The sequence below is a fragment of the Carassius auratus genome, chromosome 39 (genome assembly GCF_003368295.1).
Source record: "Carassius auratus strain Wakin chromosome 39, ASM336829v1, whole genome shotgun sequence".
Classification (NCBI taxonomy): domain Eukaryota; kingdom Metazoa; phylum Chordata; class Actinopteri; order Cypriniformes; family Cyprinidae; genus Carassius; species Carassius auratus.
In genome coordinates this window covers 12,426,998-12,445,981 of record NC_039281.1, presented here as the reverse complement: position 1 = coordinate 12,445,981, position 18,984 = coordinate 12,426,998, and the positions used below count along the sequence as shown (strand labels likewise).

Here is an 18,984-nt window from a genome sequence, read left to right as displayed (position 1 = left end):
CTACAATTTGTAGCATAAAGGTTTTTTTTCTTTTACCAGTTCTCCTAACTGAAATTCCATTAATATATTTAAACTTTAGAAGTTTATCTGAACACAATTTAAAGAAGAAAATTATATTTTTCACAAACAGTAGGCTGGGAACGACAAATTGACAAACAGAAATTGACATTGTTAATATTTTAAATACTAATTGAAACAGTTGTTAAATAAAGCATTGGTTTGAAATGTATTTGTGTTACCACATTAATCTATTCTTAATGTTTTAAAACCTAAATGGTAAAGTCAGTAACACTTTTTGTTTTTTACAGCATCCTTGTCACACATTACATGTACTAACTATAGTATTAACAGTATGCATATTCCCATGTGATGTGACTAACAATAAACTAAATCCTATATTAAGTACTTTAATTTATATTATTCAGTTAAGTTAAATTACAGTGTAAAAAGGACACCTTTAATTAAAATGTAACCATAAGGGCTATCCATAGGTTCATTAATGGCAGGTTCTTCATTCAAATGACAAATTACCCAATAGAGTGCGTGTACCTCCATCTCATTTAGAAGGCTGTGTCCTCAGGAGGTTGCATTTAAAGGCTGCATACATCATCAGGGCAGTCACATTTAAGAAAAATAACTTAAATTGCAAAGTAAAAAACAAATTACAGTATTTTACACCTCACAAGGAATAACAGTCAATTTGATTAAGTTTACTTTTCTTAAATAAGATATCCTTGACGCATACAGCCTACAAATGCAACCTCCGCGGGATGCAGCCTCCGAAATGAGACGCAGCTTGTATGTTTCCTTCCTGAGCAGTAACAGTGGAAATGTTAAGGCTTGGGGAAAAAGTATATATAAATATGCATGCATCAAGAAGTTGACTTTCACAAACAAAACCGGTCACAACTGCATCCAGATACAAAATTCGGACTCATAATAAAATATTTTGTATTAAGCTTTTTCCCCCTCAAACAACATCTTCAAGTATGTTTGAAGGCATTTACCTTTCAGAAGGACTCTTTTTTTGAATCACTGCCACCAAATGAACAACAATGCCTTTGTGGAACGTACATATAAAAAAAAAAAAAAAAAAAAGAAAGACCACCATGAGAGACGGAGTAAAGAAAAGTGCATGCTAGCCAATATTCTTTAATCCTAACCTGTACTATAAAGAAAACCACAGATATCCAATAGTACTCATGAGTATAATACAGTAATAAAATATAATACATGTTGCAAGAGAGAAAAAAAAAAAAAAAAAAAAGAGAGATCAAGAGTTTCATGAAGGCGGCTTATTAAACGTCATAGTTTGGAGGAGATGCACTATAAACAGTCGGAGGGCAGTCTTTTTTTTTTTTTAGAGTGGGTCCAGTCAAAGAGGAAACTGGAGGTGCAAGCACAAACAGATGACACTGTTCCAGCTGTCCAATCATATGGTTTGAGTATTAATATACCATACGTTTAAATAAAACCTATCCAGCTATGTTATGGTTTACACTGCAGTAACATATTGACAGCATTTGATAAATGAACTTACATTCTCATTCACAATGTCCATGAAATACCGTCAAAGAGAGGAAAACTGAAATTGTCAGATATTGTGAGCTGGCCCCTAGTCTCTAACTGAGGATTATACAAAAATATTTATTTTATCTGCATCATATCATGTCTTCCATCTTCGTGCAGCATCTGAAAAAAGACAGTATTTATTATAGTATCTTCCTCATGTCCACCGATCAAAATATCACATTTGTCTAGTCAAAAATAATGATCAAATTCTGTCATGACAGACTGAACAAATCACACTGTAACAAGAACATCCAAAGAAATCACTGTATACTGTATAATGACTAGTATTGACATGGATTGGCCTTCCAAGGGCACATACTGTTTACTGTATGCAGAATCTCACTTAGTTGCCATTGAGCTGCGGTGGAGGATCTGCTCTGCTGTCAATAGCAGCTTTCTCTTTACTGCGACTCTCTCTCTCCTCATCTTCCTCATCCCTTTCCTCATTTCCACTGTGATTCTTGCAATAAAGCCTGGTGAGAATAACAATGTTCATGTTACATTATAAAACTACACCACAAGTGATAGCTGTCCTGATAGTTTCAATACGTATAGAATGTGAAAACATGAAAAAAGCTTTTTCTGGCAAAAATTATCTTGCCAGACTAATCATATTGGTATAAATAATGAAAACAAACATACTTGTAAATGCCTCTAGCCATGTTCTCTATGTATTTGGCCTTGTCTTGCAGGCCACAGTGATAATGGTAGGTCTTTACGCAGGCTTTTATCTCACATCCAATGGTGGCTCCAAGCTGCGCGCACAGCGTGCATTTCTGAAATTAACAAAAATGACCAAAAGTATATTAGAAGACCGTATGAATTAATATACCTAAATCATTCTGAAACTTAGAATAAAAAAAAAAACCTATAGAAATATACTTTAGAAATTCTATATAAAATTAAACCAATATAGAATTATATTCATTATATTTATTTAAATTAAAATTTGGAAGCTTCACCATTCTTTTTCCTCTCTTGATTTCCTGGATAACCGTTTTAATGTCAAAATTCCCAAATTCGGCACGTGAGGTGGTGGTTAGCTGGACGGTACCCGAAGAAAAAAGCTGCGGCAAAACAGGAGATAACAGAAGATCAAAAAGAACAGGCACAATCAAAATGTTTTTAAACCTAGAATAGATATGAAAATAACACAGAAAAAGATATAATTTTACAATACTAGATATCTTGAAGATTTGAGATAATATTTATCTACAAATATTAAGGTTACATATATATGTAATCAATGTGGTTTAAAATGTAAAAGTAAAATCTAAAAGTAAAATCAGTAAAATCTACTCACCCCCAGGCCATCCTTATATAAATGAGTTTGTTTCTTCATCAGAAAGGATTTGGAGAAATTTAACAATTTAACATACATCACTTGCTCACCAATGGATCCTCTGCAGTGAATGGGTGCCATCAGATTAACAACATGTTTACAGAACTGTTTGACTTTGTTTGTAACAGTTTTTGCTTCATCAGTGCATATTTCTCTCCTGAATTAAATGAGAGAATATTATGCCTCTTTCTCTAGAGGCATAATATTGCCTCTAGAGAAAGCAATATTATGGATAGAGGATTTTTCATTTTTCATTGATTTTTCACCGGAAGCAATGGTTTGAAGATAAACACACCTCAATGAAGGCTTTTCTTTTTTTTTTTTTTAATTGATGGACTGGAATCATGTGGATTTTTGTAATGCTTATATCAACGTTTTGAACTCATTTCGATGGCACACATCCATCCATTGGTAAGCAAGTGATGTAATGTTACATTTCTCCAAATCCATTCAAATGAACAAACAAACTCATCTGGGATTACCTGAGGCTGAGTACATTTTTGGTTAAATAACTCCTGAGAAAAAAAAAAAAAAAGCTTTTCATTTGTTAAATATGACCGACTGTTTTTCAGGACTGAAGAAGACTCACCATGCATTTGTAGTGGGCAGCAACCTTCTTGGCATTGTCCGAGTGGAGCACCCCACGCGTTTCATTCTCTTCATCACCAGCATGACAGAAGCCACAGCGAAGGCCTGAATCACTGGGGCTGCCTCTCAGAGGAGACCGGTCCCGCTGCGGCACGCACAAGCACATGATAATTAGCATGAATCAATTTTCGCTGAATTGATCCTCTGAAGCATGTGTCAAATCACTTTTAATGGATTTAATATGGGTTATATCTGAAAGAAAGTAAATAAAGTTGCCTACATGCGAGGAGCTCTCTGTGTCATCATTGCCTTGCGATGAGGTGGATCGAGTGTCATCTGACTGCCCGCGTGACACCCCTCTGATTCTGCTTTTCTCGAAACGCCCCCTGCCCCTGCTCCTCGGTGGAGATGAATCCGAGTCATTGGCCGCAACTCCCTGTTCATCTGGGAATAAGAGCAGAGCACTAATAAGCCTAATGGTTCACAAGCTGGTTAGTATCCAATATTAAATAAAGGAGAGAGCTAGTTACCATCACTGCCATCTTGAGAGGAATCTCTGTGTTTGCGACAGTAAACCCTAATTTGCAAAAGATTAAAGTCACTTAGTAATAAAACAGATGAGGTTTTGTGATAAAAAGCATCCTCATTTAACTTACAGGTAGATGCCTTGAGAGGGATTCTCCTTCGTCTGGGCCTTGTCCCATAGAGCGCAGTAGTAGTGGTACGTCCGCCTACACGTCTTTACATCACAGCCGATGGTCGCACCGGGCCGGTGACAGGAAGTGCACATCTGAACAAGAAGTCAGCACATAAAAAGATAAAAAAAGCTGTATGTTCATGCTCTATTTTCAGCCTAAATGACGAATTTGATATTTACGAGTGCTGTTAGTCTGAATACTTACTAGTTTATTTCCTCTTTTTATCTCCTTCTTAACATCTTCAATAGAAAAGCCTCCAATGTTTTCACTGTCCGAGTGAGATGTGACCAAGGCTGATGAAAAAAGCTGAGTAAAACAATGAAGTGTCAGAAGTTACATATGCAAGATGTCAAATATCTACTACTTTTTATATATAACAGAATAATATTTTATAACAAGTCATCTTTTCATGCACTCTATACATATTCCCTAAGATTATTTTTGTGAAACTAAGAAAATAAATAAATGGATGAATTACAGCCTTGTTTAACCATTTTAACATATAAAGGAAGGCAAGCAGGTGAACAGCTGATGTACCATGCACTTGTGATGGGCTGCCACCCTGTGGTTCTCAGACACCAGTAGTTGTCCACACTCCTTGTCCCGGTTGGTTCTACAGAAGGCACATTTTCGAAGACGAACTGAAGCCCCTTTTCTCTGTCCTGACATGACCACTTTTCACACACTCCACCTCTCCTCTGTTTCAAAGACAAAAAAATGTTGCAATTGAACTGCAGTGTACAGGGAGGAAGAGGGAAGTTTATTTCTGTGGTTCAGACCTGTGAAAATAACTCTTAGCTTTGTGTGTGCACAGAGCAACAGATGGCTAAGATGCATGTTTGCATTTTTTTTTTTTTGAGATTTCTGAAACTTCTACATCTGTCATTGAATGGTTGTGATTAGTTTGCTCATGCAATTCAGCTACACTGAGATATTGGTTTGGATTAAATTTTCCCCCGAAAGCAAATACATCACCGGCATGACATATACTTCCAGATGTCTTCATTACAAAGGAGTCTAGAACGATAAAATTGTTTAATAAATAATACAAATAGAAAAATATTTCTAAATAAATACTCATTTAAATTATGCATCTACATAAAACACTTATTGGAACAATAACGTGTTATAGAATCACACTCATACAACTCTTTACAATTTAAAACTTAACGCGATTCAACCAATTTGAGAATTTAAGCAGGAAGTACAAAATAAATAAATAAAATTAAACTGAGGTCCAGGGCACCTTTATAGGGCTAGTGCAAATCATGGCCACAGAGTTTGTGTATGTATGAATAAAGGTTAATGTTTACACATGTATTTATGCATATATATATATATATAACTCAAGGTAGGTTGTTTGTACTGTGAAAAGGCACGTTGTATGTACATTAATTTCTCTGAATCACACGCATGTACATTTAAGAAATGATCTCAAATGTGTTGTCTCTATGCAACGTTTTATAACTGAGGCCAGAGGTGTCCCCGAAAAATGATTTCCTACAGTATAAGAAAGTATGGACAAAGTATTTAGTTCATACTGATGTTAATACATCTAATTATGTAGTTTATAGTACATCAAAAAAAAAAAAAAAATAATAAAATAAATAATAATAATAATAATATTTTATATATATATATATCTCTATCTCTTTTGTTACAACGAATGCCATCAATTCTTGGGTAATTCAAGGCCAAAAAATACCTACAGAATTAGTTTAACGTATGTCTTGTTTATCAGGAATCCCACTGAGATGTCATTTTTTTGTTAGAAAAATTATATTTAATTCATCTACTGTGTTTATCGTGTTTGTTCTTTTCATAAAACATGAGTGAAATGCAAAATAATGTGCCAAAACACAGCGCAAAGCCTCAAGGATCATTACGAACCATTATGATTAACTAATTTCTGATAGCCTATTTGTGAAGGTGTTGAACGGCTTCCGTCATCAGATGATGCACTTAAACAAGTTAGAGTAACTTCCCTTGCAAAAACGAATCATGGTTTATCATACTAAAAGTGTTTTTTTTTTGGCATACTGATTGCCATGTGTATATACTAAAAATACTGGTTAAACTAGCAAAACCATATAGGCCTAGTTAATTTGTGATGGTTTATAGTAACCTTTTTTTGTAGAAAGTAAAACCATGTTTAATTTTCATGAGGGTTTGTTATTTAATTAAAAGTCAATAATAACAATAATAAACAAACAAATAAATGTTATGCATTTTCAATGCATTCAACTCAATAGGAACTTCCCTTCCGCTTGCTCTCCAACAGAATTGGTCCCCTGTCAATGGGGTTAATCCTATTTGGGGCTCCAGAAGAGTTTGAAAATCCTTTATTAAACAACTTAAAACTAGATTAATATGAACTGAGACTTAATATCGGCACTGAATAAACACCACAGTTTACGTAAATTTCAAGCATATCCCTGGTTGAAAAATACTTTGTGAAGCCTGACAAAACCCAGGCTTAAATACGTCACACAAACCTACATAATATAAGCTTGATGACTGCACACTTTTATTGTCATTAAAATAAGGTAGGAAAAGTACACGGGTGGCGTATCTGAAACACAGCAATGCCAAGAGGAAGCTCTGAGTTCACAAAACACCTCCCGCGCGACATGGCTGGCCCATCATGTTTATCCAAAACAGAAACAAAAGCTTAATTTCGTTCGTACGACTATGAATCCATCATTCGTTTACGGTATTCAGACGGATAGTGTGTTGTTTAGAGTCGCGGTGGCTTCACCCGCCTTCGCGCCACAGAGGAGATCCGCTGCCATGATAGAAGAGGAGCTGCAACACAAACAGCAACGCAACATCGCGCGACACTCTGTATCCAACAGAACAGCTGATACAACCTGCTCAGGTCTCAATGAACAACTCTGAAATGCACAAGGAAAAACAGCATCCCAGGCACCGTTTTCATAAATAAGGGAGTAGGAGGATATACAGGCCCGCGACAAAGCGCTTGTTTCGCTCTTAGACAAAAACTCTTTCACTTTATAGTTTTTTTAACTACTGGGAGACTGTGTCAAATCTGGTGCGCCCCTTTAAATGAAATAAAGATGTGTATATCTATCTAAGTGTACCCTATTAAGGCCCACATTATGTGGTGGCTACAACAATACTGATGAGCACTTACTGTGCACAAAAAAAATTAATCTGAACTTCTGGGAATGATTGTAACCATTATTTGGTTTTTATAGTATATTGTTCGCAGAGGGATTATTTCCCCCGCTTCACATGTGGAAACCCGCCATACGAAATGTATTTACATACCGCAGCAAAAAAAGACCTAGCTAGTCCCGACTATTGTTTCACTCATCCCGTTCCTTTTCTAACAAATCTGTGCGTTGTAATGACTGTGTGACATATTGGAAGCTCTTACCGCTGCTGTGTTGAATGGGGGATAGCTTTAGAGCGGCTGTGAGCGCGCGTTCTCGCTCTTCCTCTCGCTAAGCATCGAGTGCTCGTGGGATCTGCCTCTCACCATTGCGAGGCGTTCAAGTGACGTCGCTCACTGCTAAAAGCATGTTTGTCCGACATGGAAGCAAACGCTCACGCCCCTTACGTACTGCGCTCACCGTCAAGATAGCTTGAGGAATAGTCATAGACGAGAAAATATTCAGACGAGTTGCATAATGAATGCACTAAAAAATAAAGATAGTATATGAATGCATTTTTATAAAATGTAAATATTTATTTTAAATTAGCTATCTAAATGGAGACATTACATATAAATATTTTTTATATACAGATAGTTATACACTTTTTAATCTAAACACACCCTTACACCTCACAGAAAACTTTATGCATTTTTACAACTTCAAAAAAAATTTTGTTTACTTTATTGTTATACCAGTTACAAAAGAAGACGTCCCCGAATGGAGGTTTTTCGCGATTTTGTCAGGTTTCCCTCACTTTTGGGTACACATTTGTCCCCAAAATATGGTTAAATAGTTATGCATAAGCACACACGATTATTTTCAATTTAAATAGATTATTGGTTTGCACCAAAGGTAACCTTTTGTAATTTTGTAAAGAGTAAGTTAAAGAATAAAAAACACATTTAATCAAATATATACCTACATATTTAACCAAAGTATGAATGTAAAAGTAGATAAAAAGAAATGTGACCAAGAGGTCCCACGAAGCCCCTGCACAACACAAGTTTGTCACAGACGTCTTTTTAGGAAAACATAAACATCAACGGGTCTTTAACACATCAAATATCCGTTTACACACACACAAACACATACACACACATATATATATATATATATATATATATAGAGAGAGAGAGAGGTGGGGGGGGGGCTGCAACATAAAATGTATACTTTTATATTCAACAAATCCTAGACAATCCTTATTCATGTTCTTCTGCATAACCATATCTGAATATAGATTTTTTTTTTTAAAGATTAATATTAATATTATTATTTTACATGTTGTATAGTCTCTCTCTCTCTCTGTGTGTGTGTGTGTGTGTTCTGGAAGCTTCACCACGCCAAATTCTTAATTCTGATTGTAAATGATAACGATAAGGATTTCGTTTGGCTGTCACAATGCATTTATTGTTTATCAGCTGAAAAAAAATCATTATGAAAGAGATAACAACAAAATCGTTACTCTGTGTTGTTATCGTTATAGCTGTGGTGTGCACTATTCTAAATTATTCAAACTTCATAGTTATCATCATGGTTATGCCCCTTCAGGTGTGAACAGGCCTGAAAACGTGTGTCGTTTTTTTTTTTTTTTTAAATAGACAGATCAATGTTCTAGAAAAATATTTTACATGGAGCGGGTCACTGTTTCATGGATGCAGCCATGTTGTTTACATGACCAGATGTGCCATGCAACTGACTACTAATAATTTTTGCTTTATACAGCACTTTCAGAGTGTGCACAAGATGGGCATAAACATAAAAGTACATCTAAATGGAACAAGCAAACCCAACAATATAACAATAAACAGAATATACTACACACAGAAAATAACAACAAAGTGAAAGTGTTTGATTCATGATTCCAAATAGAATGGCACGAATGGAAAAAAACAAGACTGACTTGCCTAAATTACAAAGCGTGTGTTTTTGTTATTCAACAAAGGCCCGATGTTTATCTTACTTTAGGCTTCGGAGGTATCTGAGCACTGGCCTGGTCCATAATCCAGCTTTACTTTCAGTGGTTCTGTTGCCTCAATTCATTTTCATTTAATTCGATTTCCGTTCAGCGTGTGCGCCCCTTTTGTGTTCTGATTGGTCAGCTTTTACGTCAATTACGTCAAAGGGGGCGTTTCAAAAACTCTCTTCAACTTCCCTGATGATGAAGTAAAGCAGCAGACGTTTGAAGCAACGAGCAACAAACCACTCCTAAATTAACCGCGGTCACTAAAACAAGGATTATCTCCTTCTGGGGAGATTAAATAGTATGGTCGACAAAGTTTGAACTGGATTAATAGCTCTATATTTTGCTGTTCACAAGTCGATTTAGCCTACTTTTCTCCTCATCGCGTGTGGATTTTAAAGTGGACTTCTGGTGAATGCGGTGAGTGTCTCAGTCTTCCTTCCACCTCTAGGTAACACATCCACTTCGCCTGACATGTTGTCTGTCATTTTTTTACCCTCTAGATCGCACTAGCTGGGTTTTTATGTTGATTTATAGTTTTTAAATAGTTTCTCGATCATTTGTTTTTATTTTCTGTTAAGGATGAAAGATCAGTTTGGAATACACACAACTTGATCAACTGTCAAAAATGTAATTTAAAAGTTGAAAGGTTCGGATGTAACTGCGTGTCAAACAGAAATTAACACGGATTTAGGTGGACCCGTAAAACTAAAATCCACTTTTGTGGAACTAGTTACAAAATAAGTTATCTAACGTTAAGTGGTAAAGCGTTAGTTTCCTGGTTTGAGTTCTTCTTCTAGCTCGCTTGGCCATGATGATCAAGCCTGACAGAAGTCAGTTAGCCAACGTGCTAACTTACAAGGCTACACGTCCGGCCAGCTGAAAGATTAAAAAAAGTGGATTTTATTTCTTCACGTGTAACTTACAGTTGCGTTTGTTCTTCTGGGTTCACGTTAAGACTCTATAGGCTGACACACTACTCCGTTATAAAGTTACTGTGATGAATAATATTGAGTTTCTGAGAAGTGTTGATCGATAAATCCTGGGTGGAGGTTAGCTTAGCTCATCGGGATATTAACGTTAACGTTAGCTGTTTTTTTTAAGTTAAATTAATTGCCTAGTTGCTCATCGTTTATTAACGTAACTTAACCATGTTAACCATAACTTAACCATATGTCGTGCCATGCTTTCACATGTGGTGAACTGTCTCTACTCACTGTTTCTATCTGTACTTGTCAGTGTTGAGCAAGTTTAGAAGGTGTTTCATAACGCTTGGGTTATTACTTGTTCAATAATAAGAAACAAACAAACAGTCATAAGGAATGAAGTTTATATTGTTAGTATATTGCACTTTAACCCAAAATACATGATGTTTTCAGTATGTCATAAAGTACCCTTGACAGAAACAAACTATTGTTTTTGTTCTTTATTCAATTGTATTGTTAGCATGAATAATAATACAAGCTGTTTTCATTGTTTTTAGCAGCTATGAAGTGTATAAAATTTGTTATGAATCATTTGGGCTGCTTTGAAAAGGCCCATTTTGTCCTTTTGTCAATTATAATGACTTACTGTTTTGAGTTTAGTCTTTACGCACTGTTATTTGGTTTACACTATTTGTTTTTTTTACCTTTCCATTTAAAGGTGAATCATTTCTGTTGTCCTTCGACGTCCAACACATTCCAGCTGAAACAATGCCGTTCCCTTTTGGGAAGTCTCAGAAGAGCCCTGCAGAGATTGTGAAGAGTCTGAAGGAGAATGTGGCAAACTTGGAGAAGCTGGAATCATCTGAAAGCAAGAAATGTGAAAAGGTTGGACCTTTTTTATGGCAACATCTCAATGCAAATGTTTTGGCACGCTGTGGACTGTGACAGAGTCAGAAAAACTCACAGTTTTTCCTGTAGGTTGCAGAGGAAGTATCAAAAAATCTTGCGTCGTTGAAAGAGGTGCTGTGTGGCACTGGAGACAAAGAGCCTCAGACTGAGGCAGTGGCTCAACTGGCTCAAGAGCTCTACAACACCAACCTCCTCATTTCCCTCATAGCAAACCTACAGAGGATTGATTTTGAGGTGCATATTATGCTTTTGAAATGTCTGAAATACAGCAATGTTAGACATATTGCTCTGTGCACTAACCACACGTTTGTTGTTTGCTTTATTTGGTTTACAACGTTGTTCATCAAAGGGAAAGAAGGATGTGGTGCATCTGTTTAGCAACATAGTGCGTCGCCAGATTGGCGCTCGCACCCCGACTGTGGAGTACATCTCTTCCCACTCACAGATTCTCTTTATGCTGCTGAAAGGGTGAGTTTCCAGACCCCAGGGCACAGCCATAGATCAACACTTTCAGAAGCCATTGATTAGCCTGGCTTTCCAATTGATGTTATGTTTATTTCAGGACCATAATTTTCCCATTTCCTGTCCACAGACATATCTATATATACCTATATCTGTCTGTCTATCTATCTATCGATCGATATATATATATATATATATATATATATATATATGTATATGTATGTGTATACGTGTATATATAATATACACACACACACACAAATGTTGTTCTTTCACTTTAGAGAAAAACCAGGCTTATTTATTTATCTTTTGAACGCAGCTATGAAAACCTAGAAGTGGCCCTTAACTGTGGCTTGATGTTGAGGGAATGTCTGCGTCATGAGCCTCTGGCCCGGATCGTTCTGTTCTCTGAGGAGTTCTATTGCTTCTTTCGTTATGTGGAGCTATCTACTTTTGACATTGCCTCTGATGCTTTCGCCTCTTTTAAGGTATGAAATTTACGCAAAGTATCATCCATTTTGGAAGTTTTGACTTGCAAACTTTGTCTTAGGAACATGAAAATGGGCCAAAATACGCTAGTAATTTGATGGCAAAATATTTTACATTTCATCACCTGAGATGTTTTTTCATTATGCAGTGATGTCACAAGTGTTTTATTTTATTTATTTTAAAATTAAATTAAACCGTAAAAAATAACTTGTAGATGTGTATAATGAACTACCGGTATTATGAAAAAAAAATAAGGAAAAATCCTATACTGTCATATTTTGTAAAAACAACCTTTATTTTTTATTTTTTTTTACAATGTTTTGGCCATATATATAATTTTTTTTTTTTTTTAAGTGTTTTATTTAATTGTCCATCCATTGAACATATATGGGTTCTAAATTTTCAAGCCTCAAAAAAAGTACATAAACGAGACAATAAAAGTAATCCATATGAATCAAACATTTTAATCTTAAGTTTTTTGAAGAGGACCAATCACTTTGTTTAGATTTAACTTTTTATTCACTTTTTTTTTCATATATGTGACCCTGGACCACCAAACCAGTCTTAAGTGTAATTCAGAATCGAAATTGAGATTTATGCATCATCTGAAAGCTGAGTAAATATGATTTCCATTGATGTATGGTTTGTTAGGATTTGACAATATTTGGCCGAGATACAACTATTTGAATATCTGGAATCTGAGGGTGCAAAAATTTAAATACTGAGAAAATTCCTAAGAATTAATTTGGACAACTTCAAAGACAAAGTACATTACTAATCAAAAATTAAGTTTTAATATTTACTGTAGGAAAATTACAAAATATCTTAAAGGTGCCATTTGTAAGATATTCACAGTAAAATATCCAAAAACCACTAGGCTAGTGTTATATATTTTCTCCAGCTGATTACTAACAATATCTCTAATGTTTTCAGCTACTTGTAATTAAATCATGACAAAATTCCCATTCTAAACAGTGACACGGGGCAGTGCAGTCGCCTGGTGATGACGTTATCCTTTTGTTAACGCCTTTACTGACGTAGAAACTACATGACAACAGTGTCATGGACAAATGCGGAAGTAGTGTCTAGTGTCCAGCAAACCACTAGCATGCTTCAAGCAGTTCATTAACTACTTCTTGCACATTTTTTGGATGGATTGTGTTACTTATTTATGGAACATAATTACCGTTTACCGTCTGCCACTGGTTCGTATCTTTACAGAAACCGTATGCTATAACGATCAAAAAGATTACTATCATGGGGCATACATGCCAAACGCGGGGCATTGCGTCTCTAGACCCGTGCAAGGATGCATCTGATCCACAGTCTGATCGCGTCTTTGCATTGACTTTGTACGTAATCAACTCGAGCAAATCGTTGAACTCGCATTTGAAAATTATGACATCAAACACAACATTTACAAAACTTTACCTTATCCGTTAAATCCATGATTGATGGCCGTCAGCGGTTGGGTAGAAGACAACCAATCCCATCATTCCACGCTCCTCCTTAACGTCATCAAACCACGCGATTGTTATTGTTTTGGTAGTGCGCCCTCTCATGGCAGGTCTTACAAACTGTACCTTTAATGGAACATGATCTTTACTTAATATCCTAATGATCTTTGGCATAAAAGAAAATCTATAATTTTGACCCATACAATGTTTTTTTTTTTTTTTTTTTTTTTTTTTGGCTATTGCTTAAATATACCCCAGCAACTTAAAACTGGTTTTGTGGTCCAGGGTCACATATAAACATTGATAAACATGCATAGATAGAACATAGGTGTATGCTTGATGCACAAGAACAAATGTGTATAACAGAAGGACAGAAATATATTTTTTTGGTTGACTATCATTTTAAATCAAATAATCAAAAACCTTTAAAAAGAGAAAATTACAAAAGTGCATTTACCCTAAGACTTTGTTTTTAGGATCTGCTGACAAGACACAAGATCATGTGTGCCGATTTCTTGGAGTCTAATTACGACAGAGTGAGTTAACTATTGTTTCCCCAAATTTCACATGCAAGCGCATTTACATGTAAGTTTCTCTGGCTGCTGTACTTCATGGACAAAGTATTATGATTAATCATTTCATAACTGTTTTTAGGTTTTCACAGAGTATGAAAGACTGCTGCATTCTGACAACTATGTCACCAAGCGCCAGTCTCTGAAGGTGAGCATAAACCAGTTTTCACGAGGTGGAAATCAAGCTGCTAGGATCTATACATAAAGGACAGATAGTTGAAGATAAGAAAATTTAAAGTCCTTTTCTCAGAAAGATGCTTCTTTCTTACTTGAATAGCCACATACTTTAATCTTCACATAGGAATGTTTTATGACAAACCTTGCTTTGTTTAATAAAACAGTTGGGTGGTTTGGCTTTACTCTTACCACATAGTTTGCTGCTGTTCTTAAGTGAGTTATAACTGACTTTCAAATGATATCCAGCTCTTAGGAGAACTATTACTGGACAGACACAACTTCACAGTCATGACCAAATACATCAGTCGAGCTGAGAACCTAAAGCTGATGATGAACATGTTGAGAGACAACAGCCGCAACATCCAATTTGAAGCCTTCCATGTCTTTAAGGTATGTGTTTTGTATGCACAGCATTTCACATAACTTAATATAATTGGATTTGGGACTTTGCTTGTCTGCATTTCCCTCTGTCTACTCTAATTACTTTCCACACTCGGCAGCTGACTGGTGCTCAAACAAACCGGTCAGGGACAGTTACTAGTGTGTGTTGTAGTTCAGCCACATGAAAGGTAGATCCAGTGACTCGAACCGTTTCTTGTGTCCTTCAGGTGTTTGTGGCTAACCCCAGCAAGACACAGCCTGTGCTGGACATCCTCCTCAAGAATCAATCCAAGCTGGTGGAATTCCTGAACCACTTTCAAATGGACCGTTCTGAAGACGAGCAGTTCTGCGATGAGAAGAACTATCTCATTAAGCAGATACGGGACCTCAAACGGCCTGCACCGGCAGAGGAGTCCTAATAGGAAAATGTGGAGTGTAGAACCGGGGAGCTCGGCTAGTGAAGTGGTTTGATTATGTGGGTGAGAATTGGATGGGAGAGGGAAAAAAAGTCTGAGTGAGAAAGCTTGGCATCACTCGGAATAAATCTCTTTACATCCAACTTCTGAAACAACTAGAGAAATGCTGTCAGGATGTGCAAACACATGTCTGTCCCTTTACTCGAGCAGGTTTTTGCTGCAGGAGGTGCAAGTGGAACCCAAGCACTCTATTTAAACCTATGTATGTTTTTAGCACTGCCCTTAAAAAGGAAGTAAAGTTGATTTACATTTAGACGGTAAATCTTAGATTAAAAAATGTATCCAAATTAATCCGAATGAAAAGTATATTGAAAGCCTGATCTGGCCTTTTTAATATTTTTAAAAGTAATAACAAAATTATATTGGAACAGGTATGGCTCTGCATATTTGCACTTAATCTGGTAGCTTTGCTTTAGGTAGGCCTTAAGTGCCAGTTTATAAACCAAATATTAATAAACACGTTAAAAAATTTAAAATTATGCATCACAAATACAGGACATTCTCACATTTAAACTAGCTGGGGGACATTGAAGCATTTTTATGTCATGTGGTCAAGTGAAATGTTATGAAAAAGTAGCCCATAGAGTTTAGTGGACATGTTGGACGCTGCTCTCAATTTCTATTTTAACTGGGTGCCTTATTTAAGTAGCTTTGTTATTCTGGGTCTTCTATTACATTAATATTTATCTATAACATTGGATTTATAGTATTATTCTGCTTTTGCTTGGGTTAACACCTTAGGAGAACAAAACCTATATAATTATAAAAAAAAAATACTCATTTAAAGTTTTCTCAGTTTAGATGAACCATGCAATGAATTCATTGTTCATAGATGTAAGTAATAGTGAAATATATGGTACACGATTACAGTGCAAGACATGATAACCTCCACATACACACTGTAACTCTGAAGGGTTGTGAAATGCTAGAGCTGGGGCATGTCGTGACATTCCTTGAGCTGTGCTTTGAAAGGCAGCTTGGACAAGCCAATTAAGCCTTTAAAAGATGGATGCAGTAGGAAAGATCATTTAACACAGTTCTTTGTGTCCTGCACTGTCAAACTTGAATGAGCCAAAGCTGTGGTAACACATTATAACTTAAGATAGACCTAGAATTTGGTTCTCCAATGGATTGTTCCTTTCAGTACTCTTGGAGGTTTTAGATGAAATCCAGATCAGGATTCTACTGAAGGGTTCCGCCATTAGTCTTTATATCTTAAGTTGAATATATTTTATTACTCTGTTTGCACAAGTTCCTTTCTCATATACCTCATAGGTTTTAAATTCCTAAGTGCTGTTTTCCCCCACTTTGCTTCAGTAGATCTTATGGAAACACTTTACAGTAAGGTTAAATTCATTAACATTGGTAAATAAATTTGGTGTCATTAACTAGCACTTATTAATCTTGGTTAATGTTATATTTTACATTTAAGATTGCATAAATTAACAGTATGTATTATGAATGAACGTGAATTAATAAGTAACAATAGCATTTTTATGAACAATTAATGTTGACTTGGATTCATAAAAAACTGTTTATGGTGCCTAATGCATTAACTGATGTTAACAAATCAAACTTTAGTGTAAAGCGTTTCTGGTATTATTTTGGATGTGGAGCGGTAGTTTGAATGATTCAAGCTAAAATAAGACCAAGCGACATGCCAAAGTTGTGGTCTTGTAATGCTGAATAGGACCTAGAAGGGATATTATTTAATTTTTGCAGTTTGCTAATGGGCACATAGAATGTCCCGAGTGTGAGGAGAGCACTCGCCGTACTTGTGCAAATGAGCCACAGTTTCACTCTGAAAGATTTTTAATGGATTCATCTGAATGTCAGTGTGTGCTTGTGCTTTGACATCGCTTCAGTCCTCCCATTTTTTTTTTTTTTTATATATAAATATGATTTGTATTTAGGAGCTGAAGGGGGACAAAACCTTCTGAGCTGCCTTTTATTTGCTTTTATGATCTGAAATCACAAAGCCTTTGTTTTTATTCGCCTTTTTCCCAAAAGAGCTACAACTATCCTTAACCAAATATTTCTTCCGTTTCATTAAATGTCACTTGATACCACGTGAACTAGTTGTTTGGCCAAATGTGATTCCACTGACAGGGTTTTAAAGGAGTTTTTGGTCTTAAGGCTCTTTGGAGCTTTGAGCCTTCAGATTCTCCTTGCAGTGATAGTGATCTTTGACAGAGATTCAAAATAATGTAAGATCTTTGGTAAGTTATTAGGGTGGATTATATACACCCTTTTATTATTTGCAGTTTGACTGATGTTTGCTATGCTTTCACTGTTTTCACTCATTTTCTCTTTCTGTTATATTTTCCACTGTGGGAGAGGATTATATGTGTACATAAAGTTTTATTTTAAAAAGAAGAGTAAGTGTGGATGCATATTGAAAATAAAATAAACTATGGCACTTCTTGTGTGCGGTAACATTAATTTTGTCTTTATTTAAACAGGATTTAAATGTCTGCATTTTTATTCACATTTATATAGTTGTAACTAATTATTGGCTGCTAAAGTTTTCGTAAGAGCTAGAGGGCTGTGTGACTCTCTCTCTGCGCACACGTCACCTTGGGTCCGCTCCACCTGCCTCTGAAGCACAACATTATTTTCTATCCGAACCACTTGTTCCAGTCGGTCTCCTTCAGATTTCCATTGTGCTTGCGCTCTTTCCAGTTCCCATGCGAGGCTGGAACATTCCTGTACGATATGCTGCATGTCCTCTTTCGCTCGTCTCAGACTTGTCTTCCACCTGTCTGCCTCTTCTTCCGTTTCCCTGACCTCTATAGTCAGCTTATGTAACTGAGCGTTCATTTTTTGGCTCTCTGACTTCAGATCATTCATCATGAGCGCCTGACGTGCAGCCTATTTTGTGGAAAGGCTTAACTGTTCCTCCAGCTTCTCCACCAGGCCTTGGAGCCTCATCCTTTTCTCATGTTCTGCTTTAAGCTGCTCCTCTGTACAAATGAGCTGTTGCTTTAGTTGCCATCTGTCCCTCTCTACTTCTTCCAAACTAGCCCGCAGTTTGGTGATGTCCCTCTTATTCCAAATGCACCTCTGTCCCTCATCTCGCTCAGGTCAGTAGGATTTTCAGAGCTTGCTCCATCTACAGACTGCTCATGCCTAATTATTCTCCTGGTTAGGGCCTCCTTCTTGCGCAGGTGCTCGGTTTGCTGAACCTCTTTCAAAGCTTTCAGGTAGATCTTGCTTCTGGGGTTCATCTAGGCTGATGGAGTGGGTTGATGATGGTTTTGTTGAACTGTTATATTGTTTGCTTGTGTTGGTCTGGATTTCCAGCAGGTTTTGGAAAGTGAAACCAGGAGAGAAGAGTGTCTCCACCCAATGATGGACATCTCTGCTGGACTCTTATTCAGTGTTTGGTCGGTGATTTCCATGGGCCTCATAACTAAACTGTTTGAGTTAAATTAAAATGTCAGAAACTGTGTACTGTAGAAGGGCATTTAATGTTCATACCCGTTTTCTTTCACCATTTACAAGCAAATGCTCGGTCGTTTCAAACCGTTAAAGCGTGCAAAACTGTTGGTATTTAAAGCGATATGTATATATTTTATCAGCTGTTCATACTTATAACATCCGCTTCGTTGACTACCGTCTCTGTCCAGTGAGCACAACTTCCTGTTTTCAAGTAGAAGAGTGCAACGAACACCTTGCGCCCTCTGTTGGTTGAGTTTAAACGCTTGTTACATGCAAATACATCTGTCTCTGTGCACTGTTCATTTGCCTTAACATCAGTTCAAGCTTGCCTTGGAATTTGAAATTAATAAAATTA

At 36.4% G+C, this 18,984-nt stretch overlaps 2 protein-coding genes across 5 annotated transcripts; one reads left to right on the top strand and one right to left on the bottom strand.

The window, feature by feature from the left end:
- Window positions 1–1,122: 1,122 nt before the first annotated feature.
- LOC113057957 (PHD finger protein 6-like) lies at window positions 1,123–9,446 on the bottom strand. Of its 3 annotated transcripts, none has more exons than XM_026225594.1 (11): window positions 9,340–9,446; window positions 4,738–4,898; window positions 4,405–4,506; window positions 4,159–4,292; window positions 4,033–4,079; window positions 3,783–3,946; window positions 3,504–3,647; window positions 2,535–2,639; window positions 2,215–2,348; window positions 1,892–2,045; window positions 1,123–1,692 (listed from the first exon to the last, which is right to left on the bottom strand). In XM_026225594.1, exons 2-10 carry the CDS (start codon window positions 4,867–4,869, stop codon window positions 1,916–1,918), a joined length of 1,092 nt encoding a protein of 363 aa, XP_026081379.1. In that variant the 5' UTR covers window positions 4,870–4,898; window positions 9,340–9,446; the 3' UTR covers window positions 1,123–1,692; window positions 1,892–1,915. The 3 variants fall into 3 exon arrangements, with proteins under 3 accessions (XP_026081379.1, XP_026081377.1, XP_026081378.1); XM_026225592.1 differs by lacking the exon at window positions 9,340–9,446 and adding an exon at window positions 7,601–7,748; XM_026225593.1 differs by lacking the exon at window positions 9,340–9,446 and adding an exon at window positions 7,601–7,748 and having other exon boundaries at window positions 1,916–2,045.
- A 91-nt stretch (window positions 9,447–9,537) lies between these two features.
- On the top strand, window positions 9,538–17,630 carry LOC113057958 (calcium-binding protein 39-like). Of its 2 annotated transcripts, none has more exons than XM_026225595.1 (9): window positions 9,538–9,759; window positions 10,984–11,150; window positions 11,244–11,408; window positions 11,524–11,642; window positions 11,956–12,124; window positions 14,059–14,118; window positions 14,237–14,302; window positions 14,578–14,721; window positions 14,940–17,630. In XM_026225595.1, exons 2-9 carry the CDS (start codon window positions 11,034–11,036, stop codon window positions 15,129–15,131), a joined length of 1,032 nt encoding a protein of 343 aa, XP_026081380.1. In that variant the 5' UTR covers window positions 9,538–9,759; window positions 10,984–11,033; the 3' UTR covers window positions 15,132–17,630. The 2 variants fall into 2 exon arrangements, with proteins under 2 accessions (XP_026081380.1, XP_026081381.1); XM_026225596.1 differs by having other exon boundaries at window positions 9,546–9,790.
- The last annotated feature ends 1,354 nt before the right edge of the window (window positions 17,631–18,984 follow it).